This window comes from Crassostrea angulata, chromosome 10 (genome assembly GCF_025612915.1).
Source record: "Crassostrea angulata isolate pt1a10 chromosome 10, ASM2561291v2, whole genome shotgun sequence".
NCBI classification, from domain to species: domain Eukaryota; kingdom Metazoa; phylum Mollusca; class Bivalvia; order Ostreida; family Ostreidae; genus Magallana; species Magallana angulata.
In genome coordinates this window covers 39,828,108-39,849,463 of record NC_069120.1, presented here as the reverse complement: position 1 = coordinate 39,849,463, position 21,356 = coordinate 39,828,108, and the positions used below count along the sequence as shown (strand labels likewise).

At 32.9% G+C, this 21,356-nt stretch overlaps 3 protein-coding genes across 3 annotated transcripts in view; all 3 read left to right on the top strand.

Annotated features, from left to right (window-relative positions):
* The window catches only part of LOC128167508 (uncharacterized), an 86,351-nt gene that overhangs the window by 23,087 nt on the left and 41,908 nt on the right, over positions 1–21,356 (top strand). The gene's annotated exons all lie outside the window — the stretch shown is intronic.
* Positions 5,167–8,958, top strand: LOC128167506 (uncharacterized). Its single transcript, XM_052833264.1, has 9 exons — positions 5,167–5,253; positions 6,059–6,158; positions 6,508–6,649; positions 6,768–6,814; positions 7,106–7,156; positions 7,376–7,420; positions 7,674–8,060; positions 8,230–8,330; positions 8,660–8,958. Exons 2-9 carry the CDS (start codon positions 6,074–6,076, stop codon positions 8,843–8,845), a joined length of 1,044 nt encoding a protein of 347 aa, XP_052689224.1. The 5' UTR covers positions 5,167–5,253; positions 6,059–6,073; the 3' UTR covers positions 8,846–8,958.
* LOC128167509 (uncharacterized) lies at positions 12,414–14,766 on the top strand. The gene is made up of 5 exons (XM_052833268.1): positions 12,414–12,563; positions 12,907–13,122; positions 13,567–13,714; positions 14,129–14,200; positions 14,410–14,766. Exons 1-5 carry the CDS (start codon positions 12,561–12,563, stop codon positions 14,451–14,453), a joined length of 483 nt encoding a protein of 160 aa, XP_052689228.1. The 5' UTR covers positions 12,414–12,560; the 3' UTR covers positions 14,454–14,766.

The following is a 21,356-nucleotide window of genomic DNA, read 5'->3' as shown; positions in this document are numbered from 1 at the left end:
TACTAAATAAAGTTATGATCTGTTTTGCACCAATTATAAATGTATACCTATTATATCAAACTAAAGCAGTATAAAGTTTTATATGAACCTTTTTCTGGTGGAAAGCCTTGCTATATAAAGCGCTTATCAAATTGACATCTCGGTCACAATTTCATGAAAAGCTCTATATATAAAGAGGGATAACTCTATTGCCAAGTTCATACAAAAACGTCAATATCTTGGATCTTGGCTAAAGGTATCACACCGGTGATTGTTTTCACTATATAGCAGTATAGAGGGGGAACATTCTTTAAAATAAGTTTGTATTTTTCATGACAAAATATTCGGAGGAAATGTTATTTGTTACCTATCTCATCAGCTAACACCATAAAAAGGGCAAGCGATACGGCATTTTCTCAAAATATCTAGCTCCAAACAGGTCTACCCTCAAAACCACGTGTTTTCCATTTGTATGTAAACAGACTACTTACTCCCCAAGAAGCTGCTGCATGTGCCCTGAAAGAAGTGGTCCCTGTAAAAAAAAAGATCACCAGCTAACAAAATATATGAACTATCCTACTCATGCAGTGGTACAACAAATTTTAAAACTGAGTAAAGGAAAATGTAAAAATGCAGTTAAGGAAAAAAATAATTCTGAAGTATATATTGATACCTTGAAATCTGTTGCTCAAGAAACTCTCATTAATCAGTTTTTACAAGATTGGTTCAGAAATGTAGAACATTCACCCAAATGTTATTTTACAGAATTTTTAAAATATTAAGGGTCATTTTTACAAAATGTAGAACCTGTAACCACAAATTACCAATTGAAACTGGAAGGTGGAATAACTTATTTAACATAAAAGGATATGTTTCAACATTTGTTCAATGTGTAATAAAAATACATTAGATAAATAGTGCCTGTTTAGGAGGGTGAGAGTTGAAATTGACAACCCGAGAAAACTATTGTAAACTATTGTCAACCGACGCGAAGCGGAGGTTGACAATGGTTTTCGAGGGTTGTCAATTTTAACTCTTACCCTCATATAAACAGGCACTATTTATTTTATTATACTGAATGTTTCAGTTTATATGAATGACGTGAATTCTTTGGCGAACCGTACGCGGATAGTTTACGCGCATGTAACAATTCGTTGTGTTACCCGTTGCTGAGTGTGTTGCTAACGCTGATGGTAATAGAACGGTATAATAATAATATTTGGTGACGAATACTACTACTATGTATGTTATGGAATGCCAGGCGTTTATTTTTAGTCCTCAACAAATTAATTGATGAAATATAAGCTTATTAAACGAATGTTAACTTATAAATTTGGGAATCATATCAATACCATAAATATTGATCTGTTGAAAAAGTTGTCCATGCGCGGATCTAGAGGGGGGGTCGGGGGGGTCCCGACCCCCCCCTGGAAAATGAAAATGTATTAAATTTACATAGTAAAATTATCGCGAAAATATGCTTCGGACCCCCCCCCCCCCCCCCCCTGGTAAACACAATTATCCTTCGGACCCCCCCTGGAAAAATTTTCTGGATCCGCGCATGTAATGTCCATATATAAATTGCTTTAAAAAATATTTGCTCAATTTATTCAATTTTCTTTATTCTTCCTAAGTTGATCTTGCATTTGTACATTTGTAAATATTTTTTTGTACCTCATCATGTACCGTTTAATTGGTTTGAAAGAAACAACTCCTCAAACATTCATTCATCTTAGACTACATTAATCTCATGGAAAAGAAAAGCTCTGTTTAAAAACCGGAATATTTTCAAATTCTAAAGCTAAAATAATGATAATAGTGATGTATGTATCTTAAGTGGCACGTACATAAATGCTAGTTTGTTCCTAGAAGTTTTGGATATTGAATAAGCTGTACAATGGAACAGAGACAATGGAAACCGTCCTCTATAATGTTCTATACTTAGTCTACCGGCATTAATGTCTGCTACATAAATTACAAGGAAACCTACTCCAGTAACTTTTGATGTGAAATAACTGTCTAAGATCATGTACCACCCCCTCCCCCAATAAAACAATATCTAAAACAAGCTAGCAAAATGGCGAATCACTGGCGAAATTGTGACAAATGATGCTAGGGCTGCAAAAGTTAAATGAGTGTTCTTTTAATTATTTTTTTAATTAAAAGTTACATACTTATTATTTATTACCTTTAGCAGTATCATTTAAAGGTTCGCTGTGCTTTGCAATCGATGACTTACTTTGACATTTGGACAATTAATGTACAGGTGTCCCCATGATACATTAAATAATTATATTTTAGGGTTTTTGGAATTGAAAAAATAAAAATTGATTCTAATGTCTAAATTTTTACCTGATGGTTGAAGCATTTGCACTAATCTCAAATAAGAACCTATGAATTACTGTAAGAAATTAAAATTCAGTTTCATTTATTTTCCTTCGAGCCAATACAATTACATACATGTAGCTGTAGATAATATTTGTTGACTAAATTGAAATTCATATTTTCCGTTTAATTGTTTACGAAACCACGTCTCGACTTGCAATTTCATCCAGCTGTTTTCGTAAACAGATTGTTTACAAGTGATCTTCAAGACATATCCATTCTATACAGAAGATTTCATTGAATAATTTAAATCTTAGTCTTTGGTTATAGGCTTCAATCTTTTAAAACCTTTCTCCGGACAATAATTGACTTTAGGTATGGTGTTGACAATTCCGTCTAAACACTTTTAAACTCTCTATTATAGAGAAAAAGACCCGTGGCCCTTATAGCAATTGTTTTGTTGCAGTGAGGTGATAAGCTAATCTAAAGAAATAATATTTTCAGTTTTCACCCTTGTTTATCGACTGTCAAAAATATGGACCCCGCAGTTGTGCCATGCAAAGGGAAATTTTCAGCAAGGTTCGACTGGTGAAAAATTAACAAAAAGTTAATTAAACTGAAAAATCTTGCCTGACAAGCGTTGGGGACCTGGATTTAAATTTCATTTCAGATATTGTGCATGAGCCAAAATTTTGATTGGATTTTTTACGATGGAGTTACGGAGCATTGCCTTTGAGTTGGGGCTAGAACGATTGCAGACAGAAACGACATTTGTGAAAGATGAAGCCCTGAAAGTACATTGCCAGCAATTTAATGAAGACTTAGAAGAGGAAAGGTTCTTTCGACAAGTGCGGCCTGCGTATGTAACAGAAATGGAACGCTCCGTTGCTAGTATACAGCGGGGATCTTTACCCTCGGGCTCGGAATTGTTTCGGCAGGCGATGTTAGACTACGGGAAAGTGTTTCGAGAACAACTGGCGGAAAAAGACAAACCATGTGATGAGGTCGCCGAAGAAAGTGATGTTGTGGAATCTCAAATGAAAGACAAAGTACCTACCCATAAGAATACAGCCAAGAGACCCAGTCAGAGGAAGTCATCTCTTGTGTACCCACCCAGAGGCCAACCCATGTTACGTAGATTGTACTCTGTTCAACTGGACAACGCGGGGGTGTTAAGGAAGCATATGGGTAATATGCCGTCTTATTTTGACTGTTGTGTTCAAATTTGTGAAATTAAATAATTACTTTAAATAAGATCAAAAACTTAGTATTATCCTTTAAAATAGATGTCAGTGCAATAAAATCGGGTAGTACATCACTGCCACATTGGTGCATTATCACGTGACAACTATAAATAGCTTACGTATATTCCTTAACATAAAATGATATAGAACAACACTACCCCGCGGTTTCCAAAATAAAATAAACATACCAAGTGAAGGCAAAACATCTCAGTTTAATCAAAACCGCTGCTAGAATCCTATGTTTTTCCTTATTAAAAAGTTATTCATCCGGTTCTCGTAAAACCTTCCCAACTTTTATAAAGTTTGCACGGAAAACGGCAAATTGCATTAAAACAACACACACCATGGGATTCTAGCAGCACTTTTCAATTTAAGCATTGATCAAACTAACGATACGTATACAATTTCAAGTTCAATATACACGGGGTAGTGTTGTTCTAGTCGGATTTTTATATCGTAAACAACGACAGAGGAAAGCCTGGCCGAGAAATAAAAGCAAATTTACATACCTTTTAGCGAATGATTGATAAAACTAACATCGCCCCAGTATCCTTATGTTCAATTCTCAATAAATCACACCACCATACTTTATTAGAGTTCTTAAATTAGTTATATTTTGAATATGTTTACAATGCTTTCCGATCAAATTCACACGACATTCAACTTTTAGTAATGACGTCACCAATGTGTAAATCTACGTAATACAAACTAATTTCTGGCAAAAATTGTCTTCAGTATTTTTTATTTGTTTTTGGTCTACGTTTCGTTGCTTATATATTTGAATATGTACAAGATAACTAAGATTTGTGATTCCACGGAATTACATGTAACTCAGATTCCATATGCTTCCTTAACACCCCCGCGAAGAGCACAGTGCAGGCTCAGAGTTTCGGGGGCCGGAAACGGTGACTAAAATTTCTGGGATTTTTGAAGACATGTCGGTATATATGTATACTAAATGTATCCCTTAAAAGCAATTTCATGAACGAATGAAACACGCATAATGCATGCGTGTGTATTTTTTTCGTTGATTATATAATTTTTGTTTCCAAGGAGAAAAATTATGAAACCATTAGATTTATTACATGTAGCTCCTAATTTATTGTTTTCAATAAAATATATATCGAAATTTGAGTTATTTTTATTATTACCGGTAAATCCGTAGCTTTGTTTGTCATATGCATACAAAAGCATCATTATTCTATTTCAAGACCGAAAAAAAAGCTCAAAATAGATACTGTTAACATAAATCAAGATTCATTGCAATTCAATCCATTACCGATATAACAGAGATTATTTAAATATATATATACACGTGGTCTCCATATGTTTTGATATGCGTCCATATAGTAAGAAAAAGCTATTATATACAGGTATCATAATTAATTTTCACGCAAATAAAGGGTGAAGAAGCAGTTAAATTACAACTTTATTTAAGAATTTAAAGATACAAGTTGTAAATATGCAAAATGTCATGATGAACAACGCATGCATGAATGAGCACCACCGGAGATTGATTAATTGGACACACTTGACTTATATCCCTGTTTTTTTTTCAAAACGTGTCATAAAATTAGCAAATTATGTAAATAATCGTTGTATACCTGGTAATGAATTCATTACAAAATTTAATTCTCCTGTATTCCGCCGGAGCCGAAAGACCGATATTTCTGAACCAAGGCTCGAGAAACTTGCATTTCCCAAGGTAAGGGGAATCATATTCACTTCTTGGTAACTTGAATACTAGTACGTAATGTGAATATTTTTTGTAGTAATTCCTTTTGTTTAATTTTACAACTCGGTGACAAGAAAGAATAGGAAAGAATCCATGTGAATATTTTTTGTTGTAATTCCTTTTGTTTAATCTTACAACTCGGCGACAAGAAATAGTAGGAGAGAATCCATGTATATTTCCATTGCTTCTTTTCGTTTTTACTTCCTATTTATCGTTGGGATGGTATATCGTTTTAAAAAAATATATAATACTTTCCTAGATGATTGAAAATTAACAAACTCGATGGTTATCTGTCTCATATTTTAAAGGTATTATAAAAACCCGACATATATAAATAGCAGTGAAATTGTATGAGAATTTGTATGCGTTTGTTATGTTACTGGTGTGAAACGCTTACTGTTTTTAGTCTTTAACAATTTTAATAGAAATTTCTAATACTTGATACAGTGTTTTTATTTGATATAATTAACTACTTTACATTTATCAAGATACCTACATGCATGTTTATTTTTGATGTTGTGTAAATAATAAATATACAATGTAAAACGAAATTCGTAAGGGATTTACGGTGTTCAACAAATATGATAATAAGGAATTTTATATTACGACTAGCAGGGCCCATATACATGTATAACCAATTTGAAATTGTTGTAAATAACGAACACTGATATAAAACAAAGTTAATTGCGGATAATGCGCATTTAGAACATCCCTAAGTTCTTATATATTTCAACCTTGAATTTAAAAAAAAAAGCATGTTTCTCTAATTTGACAGAAGAAAACGAGAATCATGCAGTCGTTCTGGCTTGTAGTGGTGACGATAGCAGTCATCCATGAATGTTTTTCAAAGACGCTGGATGACGTAAAACTCAGTCGTAAGTTTTGTTTATCAAAATGGTCGTCTGCATTTATCATATAATCACCTTGCACCGTGTGTGTTTATTCTGTGCAATTGTTTGGATATAAAAAGAAAAAAGAACCAAAACAGATAAAACAAATTTACGTTATTCAAATGATAAATATACTACTACTTTATAACACCTAATATTATGCAATGTGTTTCAAATAAGAATAATTGCAAAATATTGACATGTATTTTTTTTTTTAATTTTTATAAGTCAAATCTGTGCATGTTTTTACTTGATGTTTGATTTTATTGACAAAGAAATTCGGGAAATGTATAATTTCAATCTTTTATCTTATAATTTCTTAATTGAATTCAAGAACTTGATTGGTACATATCTGGGAAGATATCAGATATAATCAAAGGAGAAGTTCAGGGACTATCTCAAAATATGACAGCAGATGAACTCGACTGTAAAAATAAGATAAACGTAGTAGCAGACACCTGTTTTGAATGCAGCAGGTAACTGAATTTCGATATCGATCAATCAAGTTGAATTTACGTGATTTTGGTGTCTAAATGCCACTTTATTGGCACGATTCTGTATTAACATTTCACGAATGATATTTCTTTTTAAAAGGTTAATCCAAGAACAACAACCGCCAACAAATCATGTTGATTTTACAAGTACGTTTTTTATATATAAATTGATATTTAAAAAAAGAATGATTTCCGGGACATCACATTTATGATTATATTAGTTAAAGTAGTTTATGGAGCAAAAGACTATATGTGCGTGTTAATTTATTAAATATTTTTTAAAATCTTCAGTAAGTTAAATATATAGCTTGCAAACAAATACAATGTGAACATGTATGTAAATCAAATGTGTACAAGTCATGTACATGTATCTATATATAAACATGTATGAATTAAGTCAAAAAATTGATATATCGTTGCATTTCTTTTTGACAAAAGAGGTTCTACATGTACAGAAAGAAAAAACACAAGACTGGAAGAAAATCAGAGGTATGAATATGGTCGAGACCCGAAAGTTTAAACGATAACCAAAAGGCAGTTCATTAATTATTTATAAACCGATTTTTTGATGGATAAGCACCATCCTAATAAATCTTTAAAACTAAATTAGATATTTTTAAACAACCATCACTCACTGTACTTGTTTTTTATTTTTATACATATGTGTATATATGTTGATTTTTATTTTCTGTTTCTTCCTTTGGACAGATAATATCTTAAAAGATATGACGAATGCAATAAAGAAAGCATCAGGTACTTTGTTTCTGTCGACAAAGACAACATCAAACGCCTAAATAAGATTGAAATTACATTTTTTGGTAATAAACATTCAGGAGAGAGAGAGAGAGAGAGAGAGAGAGAGAGAGAGAGAGAGAGAGAGAGAGAGCATACGGTATAACCAAAAAAAAAACCCAATATTACAAAATGGATTTGGGGGGGGGGGCGTTAGTAGCATATACTTTGATTCATTAACATCTTTAATTGTTTGATTCATTTATTTCTTTAGATTTCTTTGAGGAAAAACTTCGATTTCCAAAAATCAAGTTACCCAAAGTCAAACTACCTTCCGTAAATCTACAAAATATAAAAATCCCAGATATCGATTTCAAGAAAATGTCATTACCAAAAGTGGACTTTTCCAAAATACAGATACCGAACATCAATCTTCCATCATTCGATCTCTCCAGTATTCAGATACCCTCCATAACGATTCCAAAAATGGATTTTGGAAACATCCAGATCCCGGAATTTAGAATTCCCAGTGTCAAACTACCGAAAATAAGTTTTCCGAAGATTGACCTCGGTAGCATATTTCGTGGAAAGCGTTCCATTACCGATTGTAAAGATTGTGAACTTTTTCAAAGAGAGAGCAGGGAAAATATACTTTTGAAAGGTAAACTTTGGTTTATTTTCGTATGGTAAAGTTTAATAAATCCTCATGTTATAGATCTATATGTAAATGGTGCATGTGCTGGCAATTCATGTATATGCATGTATATTGTGAAAGACATGCTCACTGTGACTTACCGTCTGAACAAATTCTGTGGGTTTTTTTTTCACAGTTTGCGGCTCTCAGTATGTGAACAGCATGAAATCCAGACAGGCATATTTGGATAAGTTAAAGTTACTCAATTCAGCACTGGAATCCGACTTTGTGTATAATGTAGGTAACATGTATTTATAACATCAAATAAACATATACTTATAATTATCAAAAAATGAAAAAAAATAAAAAAAAAAAAAAAACCGATAAAAGTACTTAAATTTTATCATTTATTTTTTATTTTCGCAAGAAAAATTTATGTGAACTTAAAATTATTATTAAAATATTGATAGTTTTAGAATTAGATAAATGTTCAAAAAAGATGTTTATTAATTCTTTTTTTTAAATGGATACCTTATTACGGTGAGAAAAATATTTTAATATTTTTCAACCGTTTACACGTGTATGTGTAAAGAATAATTTTGATGTTTCTTTTCACTCGTTTGTAGGTTACTTTCGATGAAAAGTCTCTGAACTTCTTGGAAATGTCAGTGAATCTTATCAGCATTGACTACAGATTGTCCAATTCTACAGCTCGTACCTACAACGCCACGGGCGAAAAGTTCTATCTCATCGACATGATTCGATCAGCCGAAGTTCTGGCGCCAAAACTGTTCCAGGATTTTCTGAACTAAATAAAGACTAACAAAGCAGACGTCAACTTGACGTCAGGATAAGTTTTGCTTCTTCCAGGTGCTTGTTCCAAGAAATATTTGTAAATACATGTATGTTTGAAACCGACGATGTGCTCATTCTTGAAAATTTCTGTTTATGACTTACAGCTGATGACGATATATAGTGTCTCATATGAATGTCCACGTTTAATCAAGTTGATTTGAAATAAAAAAAAAATGCATCGTTTTCATTGTGTACTGGTTTACTATAGATATATAAATGATTTATTCAACATATGCATGGTCTGCTCGTTTTCTGAACACAACTTTGCGATGCAAATGTTCCTTAAAATTCAATCAAGTACAACAATAAACCAAAGTCTAAGAACGTCCAGAAAACTTGTTCGTTCGAGATTCCAAATACGAAATTCAAGATTCAAATATTTAAATGAACCAGTCAAATCATGGATCTTAAAACATGTATCCCAATGACGTCAAACAGTTCTAAATAAAGACCATCCATTCGATCTCGAATGAGCTTTCTTGGCTATCGTAAAAAACTACACAAAACAGGAGGTCGTCTTTACAGTATATGTAGTAATAGTAATATAGCGTCACTTGTACAGAATGTGCAGACATCCATGGATTCAGTAGCTCTGACTGCATATAAAGTCATGAAATAACCAGTACTGGTAACATTTAGATACGAGTATAAAAATATTAAAGATAAAATAAATCACCGAAATATTATAATCAAAAGTTAGTTAATGAATTGTCTGATCTAATGCTATGCAATTGCGTCGGAAGAAAATTGAAGGTGGAGTTGGGGCTAAACTTATCGGAGATCTTTACAAGTCTCTCCCCCCCCCCCCCAAAAAAAAAAAATTATAACAAAAAAGTTTGGGGGGGGGGTGTAAGTGCTAGGCATGATAGAAATAGGATCAATATGCATTACAGTGTACAATACATTATCAAGTAGTAAAATTCTCAAGCAATTTAATTTTCATATAGAGAACAGCTAGCTTTGGTGGCTTAGTAAAATTCAAATTTCAGTAACATATGTACAAATTAAGATCGTTCCTTTCTTGTTCAATACACGTCTTTACAATCTTAGGTTTGTGTTTCTCATTAAGTTATCTTTTGTTTATAGTTTCTCGAGTTTTAAAAAGAATATTTGATAGTTAGTCGTAAGCAAAATGATCTTTATACACTTAAATTTATGCTCCGCCTTTTTAGGAAAGTATGTGCATTCAAACTAGGATTCTTCTTGACGTCCACTTGACTCTTAAAAAAGCTTTCACTCATCATCAATTGAGCTTTTCCCTAGTACTTCAAACTTGACGCAGACTCTTGTAAATGATTACAAGGACTATATAGTATGGATTACACAATCGAGTTATGTCACAGTATTTCTATTAAAGGTTAGGGACAATTCTCGCTTGAAAATAAAAATTTTGTCAAAGCATTATTACCTTAATCCTAAAAGCGCGATTTAGGTCTTTTAAATCATGTTTAGTTCCCCTGAACCCAAGATGTGAATATTGAATAACCTGTCGTCCGTCTGTCTCCGAACTTTTTACATTTTGGTTTTGTTACCAAAACTACAGAGCTCAACAAACTACATGCTGAACGAACCTTGTTCGAAAAAGATATCCAAGTTTTCTTCTAACTTGAAGGTGTATTTGGGATAAAGAAATTGTATTTAACTACTACTTAACTTATATGGTGTCTGTTGGTTTCCGTTTACGACGCAACTTAGAGAGCGATATCAAACATTTGATGTTAGATTAAATTTTGTTTATGTCACGACCCCTGTGTGTGTGTGTGTGTGTGTGTGTGTGTGTGTGTGTGTGTGTGTGTGTGTTAAGCACGTTCTCGTAATAATTACATTTAAAGGGCCATGGTCACGATTTTGATCAAATTCAATTTTACTGTTTTTATTATTTACAATGCTTTAGGAATGTATTTCTAATAATCATGTGAAATTTGAGAGTCAGTCGTAGAGTTATAAGCAAGATACGAGGCTCACAATTCTTTGTCATGTAAAGAAGGCTCATGTCCTGTGTTTGTTTACGTACATGTAGGCTCCATGTACCAGTCAAAAATCTTTTTCAAACTGATTTGTCTAATATCTTCTTCTTCATTTTAAGCATAAATAAACAGTTTCTAACGTTTAACAAAATCATTTCAGTTCTAAAACTGGAATTTTCACTTCAACATTCAAAATGTAAACAACAACTTTGAACAACTTGTGAAACTGATTATCTAGGTCCGACATCTCGTTCTGAAAAAAGAATGTATACATGCGAAAAGTTGAAAGATCTAAATAATCAATTATTAATGCGCAATTAAATCAAATATTAAGAGGCAGACCAGAGAACGCTTACTTACGTCATGAAAATAGGAAAAGGAGTTGCAAATCAGAAGTTGAAAAGATTTGCCTCTTATTATGTAAGTGTTATATAATTGTTGAATACTTGTACGAGATTTTCACAAATTGTAAGTCATAGAAGGAAGTGAAACAAAGAAGTAACATAATAAAACATCCATGTGGATGTACTTAATGCATTTACGATCTTATCTAAAATAATAGATTTATTGCCCAAATGAACAATTCTGTAAATATGAACAATCAAAGAATGGCGATTAAAGTTGATAATACATAATCCCCATGCATACACCCCTTCCAGATTCAAGATATTAATTTGTGCGAAGATACATTACTTTGCTCGTTATGGGTTAGCCCCCCCCCCCCCCCCAAAAAAAAAGGCTTCAAGGGACATGGTCACGATTTTGGGCAAAAATTATTTTTCCGATTTTAATGTTTACAATGCTTCAGTAAGGCATTTTTAATTGGCAACCAAAATTTTAGCGAGTTATAAGGGAGTTACAGAGTTTACAATTCTTTGCTATGTAAACAAAGCTTTTGTTTACATTTTGAGTGTTGAAGTAATAATTCCAGTTTTAAACCTAAAATGATTGAGTTAAACGTTAGAAACTGTGTCTTTATCTTGAAAATGAATAAGGAGATAGACAAATCAGCTTGAAAAATCAGCTTTGTAGGGTCCAAAAATGACGTCGCCAGGGTGGGGCGAGTATCCTCACCTCACGATCTACTATAAAATATTTTATCTTCAAAAATAATTGTCATAATGCATTAAAATTTTTAGATATAGACTGAAATCTTAGAGCACGAGATTCTAATACTCTTTCCCGGTTTGTCACGATTTAATCGCATCCGTAACATTACTTTTGGATCAACCCGCGTATATGCAACCATAAAAACTTTATCCTACCCAACTTATTTTTTGCCAGTTTTATCACAAAATCAAAATGATAAGAAATTTACGTGTACTATAATGTTACACTTCTTATTTTCCTTTTATTCAAATAAAAATATAAGTTCTTAGGAACACGAAAATTTCATAATTACATGTTCATGTACATATATTCTGCTACACACACGTAAAGATTCGTTCCACTCCTAAGGGGTTGGGGCAATCACGATAAACAAACTCCTTAAACGGGGAAAGGTGAACAGTACAACCATTCACAAGTACATGTACTTATGTTGATGAAACCGACGATTGGTCACGTATCACTTACGAGGCTGATTTTCGAAAATGTTCTTGACCACTCTCGTCCAAATCAGATTTGAACCAGGAAGTCGATATATGGTATATAACAGCAAACAGTTAATCCTCATACCATCAACGTGTTAACCATCTCTGGAGACATGGTAGCTATAATTTCTGTCAATTTATTTTTCTATTTAATTTGTTGAATCTTTAATTATTTTTTTTTATTCTATAGTAAGAGTTATCAACCATTAAGATCATTTCCAATTTGAATTAATTTTGCGCGTTGTTTAATTTGATTGCATTTCCAGTACTGTTCTTATCTAACTATAACTTTGCTATAATTTGCTATCTTTTTACTCAAATCAAATATTATTATATATTGATGGCGCCTTAACCGTTATTTGTTTTTTAAATAACTAAATTGATTATCTTTATCTTAAATATGCATGTTTCTTATCGTATGCTTTTACGTATTTTTGACATTTATTGTATTTTTTTCAGGCCAAATTTCGCTACCTTACCATTCTTCTTTTGATTTGTCTACTGACCATTGATCATTCCGAATCATGGCGGCGCAGGCGTTTCCGGCGGTTTACCAGGAGAGTTGGCCGCGCAATTAGAAGAGTCAGAAGAACGATACAAACGGTGAACACAGCGGTCGGCGTCATCCGGGCGGTTGGAGCTATAGCCGGTGCAGGAAAGCGATCAGCTGACGATGTATGTTTTTAAAAAAATTTTTTTGATGGTATCATAGCTAACGTTGATTTTCTTTACAGTCTATGATCAATGTTTTATGTGATTGTTTTATATATAAAAATTTTATAGTAGCATGCATTGATAATGAAATTAGGTATTAAATTTTTAAATGAAAATGGTAAGGAAGCTTTCTGACATACACTTGTATGGAAACTGGTACATATTCACATCCTTTTTATAACAAAAAAAAGAAGCATTAATTTGGTTCACAATATAAGTTCGTTTTACTATACTGTAGGTCCGTATATAGGGAAATTTTCCAAATTATGAGCCCTACAAAATTGCTTAAATTGTGATGAGACACCGAGTAGGGCAAAATTCTGACAGTCGGTCGGGAGAGAGCAAGCAGATTTTCTTTCGTTGAGGCGGGTTAACATGAGTTAAGGTATTTTGCCTAAATTGCAGGTTCTTCCAGAAATAAACGTTTGTGACTTTAGCACCCTGGATTTAGACAAAGACTATGATGTGGATGAAGAAGAACTGATAACTCTCATACAAATGTCAGGATTAGAAGAACTAGAAGATTTGTTTGAAAAACTAGACAAAGATGGAGGCAAGTATTTGTTTTTGTTTTTTTTTCACATACATTCTGATAAGGACAGAAAAAGTGCGACATTCTTAAAATGTTTATCGACATTTGAAGATTTGAAGAATTTTCAAACAAAATGTTCTTCAATTATCTTTGAACTTGGTAAAATTTTTAGTTTTCATCTTGAAATATCATATATTGTAGTTTATAATTTTATTGTACGATGCAGTATCAATGAAAAAAAATATTAACGATTGAGTCTATTTGACTATGTCTTTTATTGTAACAATGTTATTTTATGCTTTTGATACAATAGATAGATTTGTTACATTCGTTCGAAATATATTTTAGCTACAGTATAATGAAGGGTTTAGTTGATAGTTATATTTAAAAATAATGAATAACTAAAAGAAATATTATCATTGTGCTAATGAACAGATAAGAAGATTACAAAAGAAGAGTTTGATTCGTCCGACATTATAGATAAAATATGCTCCGAGGATGAGAAAGGTAAGTAAATCTCAATGTCATTCAATGTTTTTTTGAAAAAATAACTTTGGTCTAACATACTCATGTTGTGTGCCTAATTCAGCAATACTGTACATTCAAAAGAATATGTAAACACAACAACATGTTAAAAGATTTCATTTTAAGAAAAACAGCTCATGTCATTGTTGTTATTTTTATGCTACTGGTATTTCTTTATCTACTTTATATAGAAGACAAACAAATAGAAAATGAAGATGCTAAAGGAACAGTATAAAAGAAACATTGTGCTACAAAATATGACATCGACAGACTGCAAGATAACGGACACTTTCTATCATCACTGTAAAAAGGATTTTGTGAAAGTGGTTCTACATCTTATTTCAACTGAAGAAGGGCCATCGTTAAAAATGGAATTAATTAAGGAAAAACCCCATATTGTATGTTACTGATATTTTGATTATGTTTTTTAAACGGTTATTAAAACTGATTATGATATATTGAGTAAAAACTCAAACGCAATATTACTTTTACTAATAATGCACATGTATCATGATCGTTTGAATAAAAAAATAACACTTTACAAAAAACATTGATTTCAGCTCTGTACAGTAACTTTTATTTTTAGAAATAGAAATATGCAGGTTATAAACCAACCACAAAGATATGTACAAATTTTTCTCGCATTTTCACCGGTGTGAGATCGTTTTGTCCGGTGTGAGACAGCAGTGTGAGATTTTTCTGTCTTACACTGTGTATCACTGCACCGCTTTAAAACGTAAACAAACGTCATCCGCTGTAGGGAAATGCAAAATGATTGATTAAAATTATTCATTAAGTAATTGTTTTGCTTAGTTAATTACAATTTATCATTCTTTTAATAATAAACTGTCGTGTGCTCTCATTTTGACTTGCACTATTTGAAACACGCGGAGGGATAAACCGAAAGTAACCTTTTGGACGTCATAACAGAAAGTTGTCAGACATGGTTTTTTAATGTAAAAAAATGCGTTTGGGATAGTGAAATTCCACCTCGGGGCCAAGATTGACTCTTAAAAAAGCTTTCACTCTTCATCAATTGAGCTTTTCCCTAGTACTTCAAACTTGACGCAGACTCTTGCAAATGATTACAAGTACTATATAGTATGGATTACACAATCGAGTTATGTCACATTGTTTCTATTAAAGGTTCAGGACAATTCTCACTTGAAAATAAAAATTTTGTCAAAGCATTATTAGCTTAATCCTAAAAGCGCGATTTTGGTTTTTTAAATCATGTTTAGCTTTCCTGAACCCAAGATGTAAGTATTGAATAACCTGTCGTCCGTCTGTCTCCGAACTTTTTACATTTTGGTTTTGTTTCCAAAACTACAGAGCTCAACAAACTACATGCTGAACAAACCTTGTTCGAAAAAGATATCCAAGTTTTCTTCTAACAAACTTGAAGGTGCACGTGGGATAAAGAAATTGTATTTAACTACTTCTAACTTATATGGTGTCTGTTGGTTGAAAACGGTTTCCGTTTACGACGCAACTTAGAGAGCGATATCAAAAATTTGAAATTTTGTTTATGTCACGACCCCGTGTGTGTGTGTGTGTGTGTGTGTGTGTTAAGCACGTTCTCTTAATTGCATTTAAAGGGGCATGGTCACGATTTTGGTCAAATTCAATTTTGCTGTTTTTATTATTTACAATGCTTTAGGAATGTATTTCTAATAATCATGTGAAATTTGAGAGTCAGGCGTAGAGTTTTGAGCCAGATACAAGGCTCACAATTCTTTGTCATGTAAACAAGGCTCGAGCCCTGTGTTTGTTTACGTACATGTAGGTTCCATGTACCAGTCAAAAATCTTTGTCAAGCTGATTTGTCTATCTTCTTTTTCATTTTAAGCATAAATAAACAGTTTCTAACGTTTAACAAAATCATTTCAGTTCTAAAACTGGAATTTTCACTTCAACATTCAAAATGTAAACAAAAGCTTTGAACAACTTGTGAAACTGATCATCTTGGTCTGACACCTCGTTCTGAAAAAAAAAATGTATGCATGCGAAAAGTTGAAAGATCTAGATAATCAATTATTAATGCGCAATTAAATTAAATATTAAGAGGCAGACTAGAGAACGTTTATTTACGTCATGAGAATAGGAAGAGGAGTAGCAAATCAGAAGTTGAAAAGATTTGCCTCTTAGTATATAAGTGTTATATAACTGTTGAATACTTATACGAGATTTTCACAAATTGTAAGTATTAGAAGGAAGTGCAACAAAGAAGTAACATAATAAAAAATACATGTGGATGTACATAATGCATTTACGATCTTATCTAAAATAATAGATTTCTAGCCCAAATGAACAATTCTGTAAATATAGACAATCAAAGAATGGTGATTAAAGTTGATAATACATAATCACCATGCATACACCCCCTTCCGGATTCAAGATATTAATTTGTGCGAAGATACATTACTTTGCTCGTTATGGGTTAGCCCCCCCCCCCCAAAAAAAAGGTTTAAAGGGGCATGGTCACGATTTTGGGCAAAAATTATTTTTCCGATTTTAATGTTTACAATGCTTTAGTAAGGCATTTTTAATTGGCAACCAAAATTTTAGCGAGTTATAAGGGAGTTACAGAGTTTACAATTCTTTGCTATGTAAAAAAAGCTTTTGTTTACATTTTGAGTGTTGAAGTAATAATTCCAGTTTTAAACCTGCTGAAAATGAATAAGGAGATAGACAAATCAGCTTGAAAAATCAGCTTTGTAGGGTCCAAAAATGACGTCGCCAGGGTGGGGCGATTATCCTCACCTCACGATCTATTATAAAATATTTTATCTTCAAAAATGATTGTCATAATGCATTAAAATTTTTAGATATAAACTGAAATCTTAGAGCACGAGATTTTAATACTCTTTCCCGGTTTGTCACGATTTAATCGCATCCGTAACATTACTTTTGGATCAACCCGCGTATATGCAACCATAAAAAGCTTTATCCTACCCAATTTTCCACTTATTTTTTTGCCAGTTTTATCACAAAATCAATATGATAAGAAATGCACGTGTATTATAGTGTTACACTTATTATTTTCCTTTTATTCAAATAAGTTCTTAATTTCATAATGTACATGTACATGTATTCTGCTACACACACGTAAAAGACTCGTTCCACTCCAAAGGGGTTGGGGCACTCACGATAAACAAACTCCTTATGTAGGAGTTACAGATTTATTAATTATGAAATTAATAAATCTATAAATAAAAGTAATTAATTTATTGATAATTAAATTAATATAATTATGTTTTAATTATTGTACAAATAAACTTAAAACTTAATACTAAAGTATATAATAAAATCTTTAATAAACTTAAAATTCTGGTCATGGTCAATTGAATAGAACAGGCAGCTATCTTGACCATGGTATAAATTGCCTTAGGGTTGTAATTAAGGTTCTGGCCAAATATATAATGTATCTAGGTATTCAATTGGTTTTTAGTTTTGTCTTCTTTGATTTTATTGGTTGTTGATATTTCCCTCCAAATTCTTGGAGCTGGTTTGTCATATTTCTTTGTCACATCAAAGAGAGTGGAGGTGTTTTCGTAATATGAAAGATGACTTTTGAAACGTAACAAACTCTACCTCTTGGTAAGTTAACATTACTAATTCTAATAATTTTGATTAATAGTTATACATTTCATTAACAGTGAATTCTATAATTTTGCCAAATTAAAACAAAAGCTCATGCACAATAAGAGTGAATGATTTTGTGAGATATCAACTTTTTAATAGATAAGAATAACATGAATATGTTCACTGTTTTTATCCCTTTATATCGTGAACATAAGTACAAGTTTATTGATGTAAACTTTACAATAATTTGTAGTTGCCATACCAGATAGTACACTGTACATACCATTGAGTTGTAATACTGTACAAGAGCGCATTCCCATAGAATGGTATGTTTAACTGTGTTTTATGATTTAGAATAATATAGTGATGTCTTAATCTGTTTATAGACATTACAGATGAATATCATTGTAAACCTATTTTTAGATACATGAATTAATACATAACGTAATTCATAGATGTGTAATGGATTAATGTAAAGAGTTGTTCCCCTTTAGCGCAACTTGCTCCTATTGTAATATTTTTATGCCGTATATTTATATTGTTGTTATTCGTTGTAGGGCTATTCATTTGTTTACCATCTATCTTAATAAATATTGGAGATGCCCAGAACCCGAACAGGCGTTGTTTGATTATTTCAACATTCAACAAATATACCCCCTGTTACATTTGGCGCCCACGTTGGGACATCTCCGCGCCACAACCATCAAAAGAAATTCTGAGGATATCGGGACTACCATGGGACTACTACACTAGCTGTATACAACAGAATCCGCAACCATGCGTACCCCAGTCCGTTATCCATTATCCTTGTGAATACCAGTGACCCGTTCATCCAAGCGTGATTTTGTGTTCACTGAAAATGTATATGCTTGTGTTGTGTTGTCATGTGATATCTGTGTAGTATACATATCAGCTGATCGGTGAGTGTTTAAACTGTTCATATTGAGCTCAGGTACTTGCAAGTTTTTGAATAAGAAACAATTCTGTAACTCAATATTTTTTTGAAATCACAATTGTCTAGAAATCGGTGTGCACAATATTTTTTTCTTTAAGTCATATTAGTTTAGTTAAGTTATTTGTCATTATTACATTTGGGTACCCGCTTAGTAGTTTATATGTGATATATTTATTTGCTGTATTATATCTATTGCGTGAGTAAGATTGGTAAGTAAGGTTTCCAAGCCGCACTGCTAAATTACCCGTCAACAAACATCCCTGGTTACTAACCATGTAGTTTTAATAGTAAAATTAACTACTGATTCTTTTGACTTTGACAATAAGACGAAAGTTTGGTATTCTTCGGTTTGTTCAATATTCTGAGTTGGTTAGCCGAGTTCAGTTATTACAGTTTCATAGTATTGTGTATTGGTGTTTAGTCAGTTTGTCAGATATCTTGCATTAGTAACAGTTGTTTGATGTAGTAAAAAAATTGTTAAAAGTTATTATAACTTAAAAAAAAAAAAAAAGGTAAATAATCTGCCTATAAAACTTTAAATTTAGGTTAAATTCCGTCGGGTTCGGTTACGATATTTGCATCGCGATCGGTTTTGTTTACTTTATTGCGCAATCCGATCGAGCTCGAAGTTCGTAAAATTAATTTTGCAAGTTAACCGGAAGTCATTTAAGACAACGTGAATTAGACCTAAACAAATTTTGATATTTGTTGGATTTACCTGTCTTTGTAGTTATTCATTTACTAAGGTGAACCTATAAGTCTATTTAAGTAAGTGTCACAACTTTATTTCTTTTTCAGGTCATTTTATTTCAGAATAAATTTGAATTTGATAAGTATTTGAACAATATCAGTCAGCTGATTGATTGTCGTACACTGAATTGTATCACTGTGCTACATACTTGATTATAGCAAAGCTCCCTATGTGTTTATAGTTCCTAGAGTGGACTACCTACTTATTGCTCTATATTAAGACTTTGCTAGATCACTGCATGTGAAAAACAAAGGTGACCCATGTTTGATAGTTCTGTAATGAACTCCCACCTGTAAACATTTCAGTATATCTAAACTTTGAGAGTTCAAGTTGAACTGCCCTCCCATATCAATCATTGCATTGTTGTATTATATTTTACTTATATCATTATTGTCCAATATGCCGCGTACTCAAGGAGATGAAGAGCAGGAACACGAAGAAGGTAACCCACATGAGGAAAAAGTTGAAAAGGGTGCCACAGCTGGTGGTTTATCAGAGAAAGATATGACAGAATTATATGCTACTTTAGACAAAATGAAGATTAAACCAGATAACTTCATTTCGTGGTTAACAAAGCAGGCAGAGGAGGAAAAGAAGCCTAAAATTCCAATTCCACCTAAAACTCCTGTAACATTGTCACGACATTTACCACCAACGCCACAATCAGATAACAGCTATAAAGTACCATTGAGAATTTCATTCTTCTCAGGTGAAGAGAAAGACTCATATGACTTATGGAAATATGAGGTCATTTGTCTCATGAAGGAATCTCATTCTGAACAGTCTATTCTTCAAGCTATTAGAAGGTCTGTAAAAGGTGAAGCAGCCAAGGTTATTATGAGATTAGGAGTTGGTGCTAATGTGCAAGAAATTCTGTCAAAGTTAGACAGTATCTATGGAAACGTGTTGGAGAAAGAGGATATTTTGGCTGAATTTTACAGCGCTAAGCAAAGGGAAGATGAGACTTGTTCTGCATGGAGTTGTCGCCTTGAGGAAATTTTATGTAAAGCAATGAAGATGGGCAGAGTGCAGGATCAGGCAGCAAACGAAATGCTACGAACTATGTTTTATAAAGGTTTGAGGCAAGACCTTAAGGATATCAGTGGCCACTTATACCACTCTATTACTGATTTTGATGAGTTACGGGTAGAAATCCGAAAAATTGAAACTGAGCATCCAGTTCAGAGCAGATCTAAGCCGAAACCTGCAACAGTAAAATCGGGTTTATCTCAGGCTGATTCAACAAGTACCCTTGATACTAAGTTTGAAGATCTTCAGGCTCAGATTAATCAGATGAAGACATCTTATTCATCTTACTATAGGCCCCCCTCTTATGGTTTTAATAACTACAGGGGTAGACCATCCTTCCAAAGAGGACAGAGAGGTTTCTCAGGACATGGTAGAGGATACACTCCCAGGATGCCTGAGCCAAGAGTCACTGATGTAGATCCAAGACAACAGATGCCTCCAAGCACCAACAGCACTGTCTGCTATAGATGCGGACAGGAAGGTCACATAGCCATTGGATGCAGAGTTCGCATAGATCACAGAAGGAATTTAAACTACAGACGGCCGACTTCCGGGGACAAGGGTCCGGCCGGCATAGATATGGTCCCATCAACTCACAAATAGTAGGAACAGCCAATGAAGTTCAAGTGGCTATTAATGGAGTATCATGTTTAGCACTGCTTGATACAGGTGCAACAGTATCTACAATATCCCAAACATTTTATGTACAGAATCTGCAGGGAAAGACAGAACTGCATGCATTGGAAGAGCAGATTGATATTGAGTGTGCAGATGGGCAGATGATGCCTTACTTGGGATTTGTAATTGTAGACTTATCC

Coding starts and splice junctions, on each gene's coding strand:
- LOC128167506 (XM_052833264.1), top strand. CDS start 6,074: ATGCAGTCGTTCTGGCTTGTAGTGGTGACGATAGCAGTCATCCATGAA. Junction 6,650..6,767: donor ACCTGTTTTGAATGCAGCAG/GTAACTGAATTT, acceptor TCTTTTTAAAAG/GTTAATCCAAGAACAACAAC. Junction 7,157..7,375: donor AGACTGGAAGAAAATCAGAG/GTATGAATATGG, acceptor TCCTTTGGACAG/ATAATATCTTAAAAGATATG.
- LOC128167509 (XM_052833268.1), top strand. Junction 13,123..13,566: donor GAAAGCGATCAGCTGACGAT/GTATGTTTTTAA, acceptor CCTAAATTGCAG/GTTCTTCCAGAAATAAACGT. Junction 13,715..14,128: donor AAAACTAGACAAAGATGGAG/GCAAGTATTTGT, acceptor GCTAATGAACAG/ATAAGAAGATTACAAAAGAA.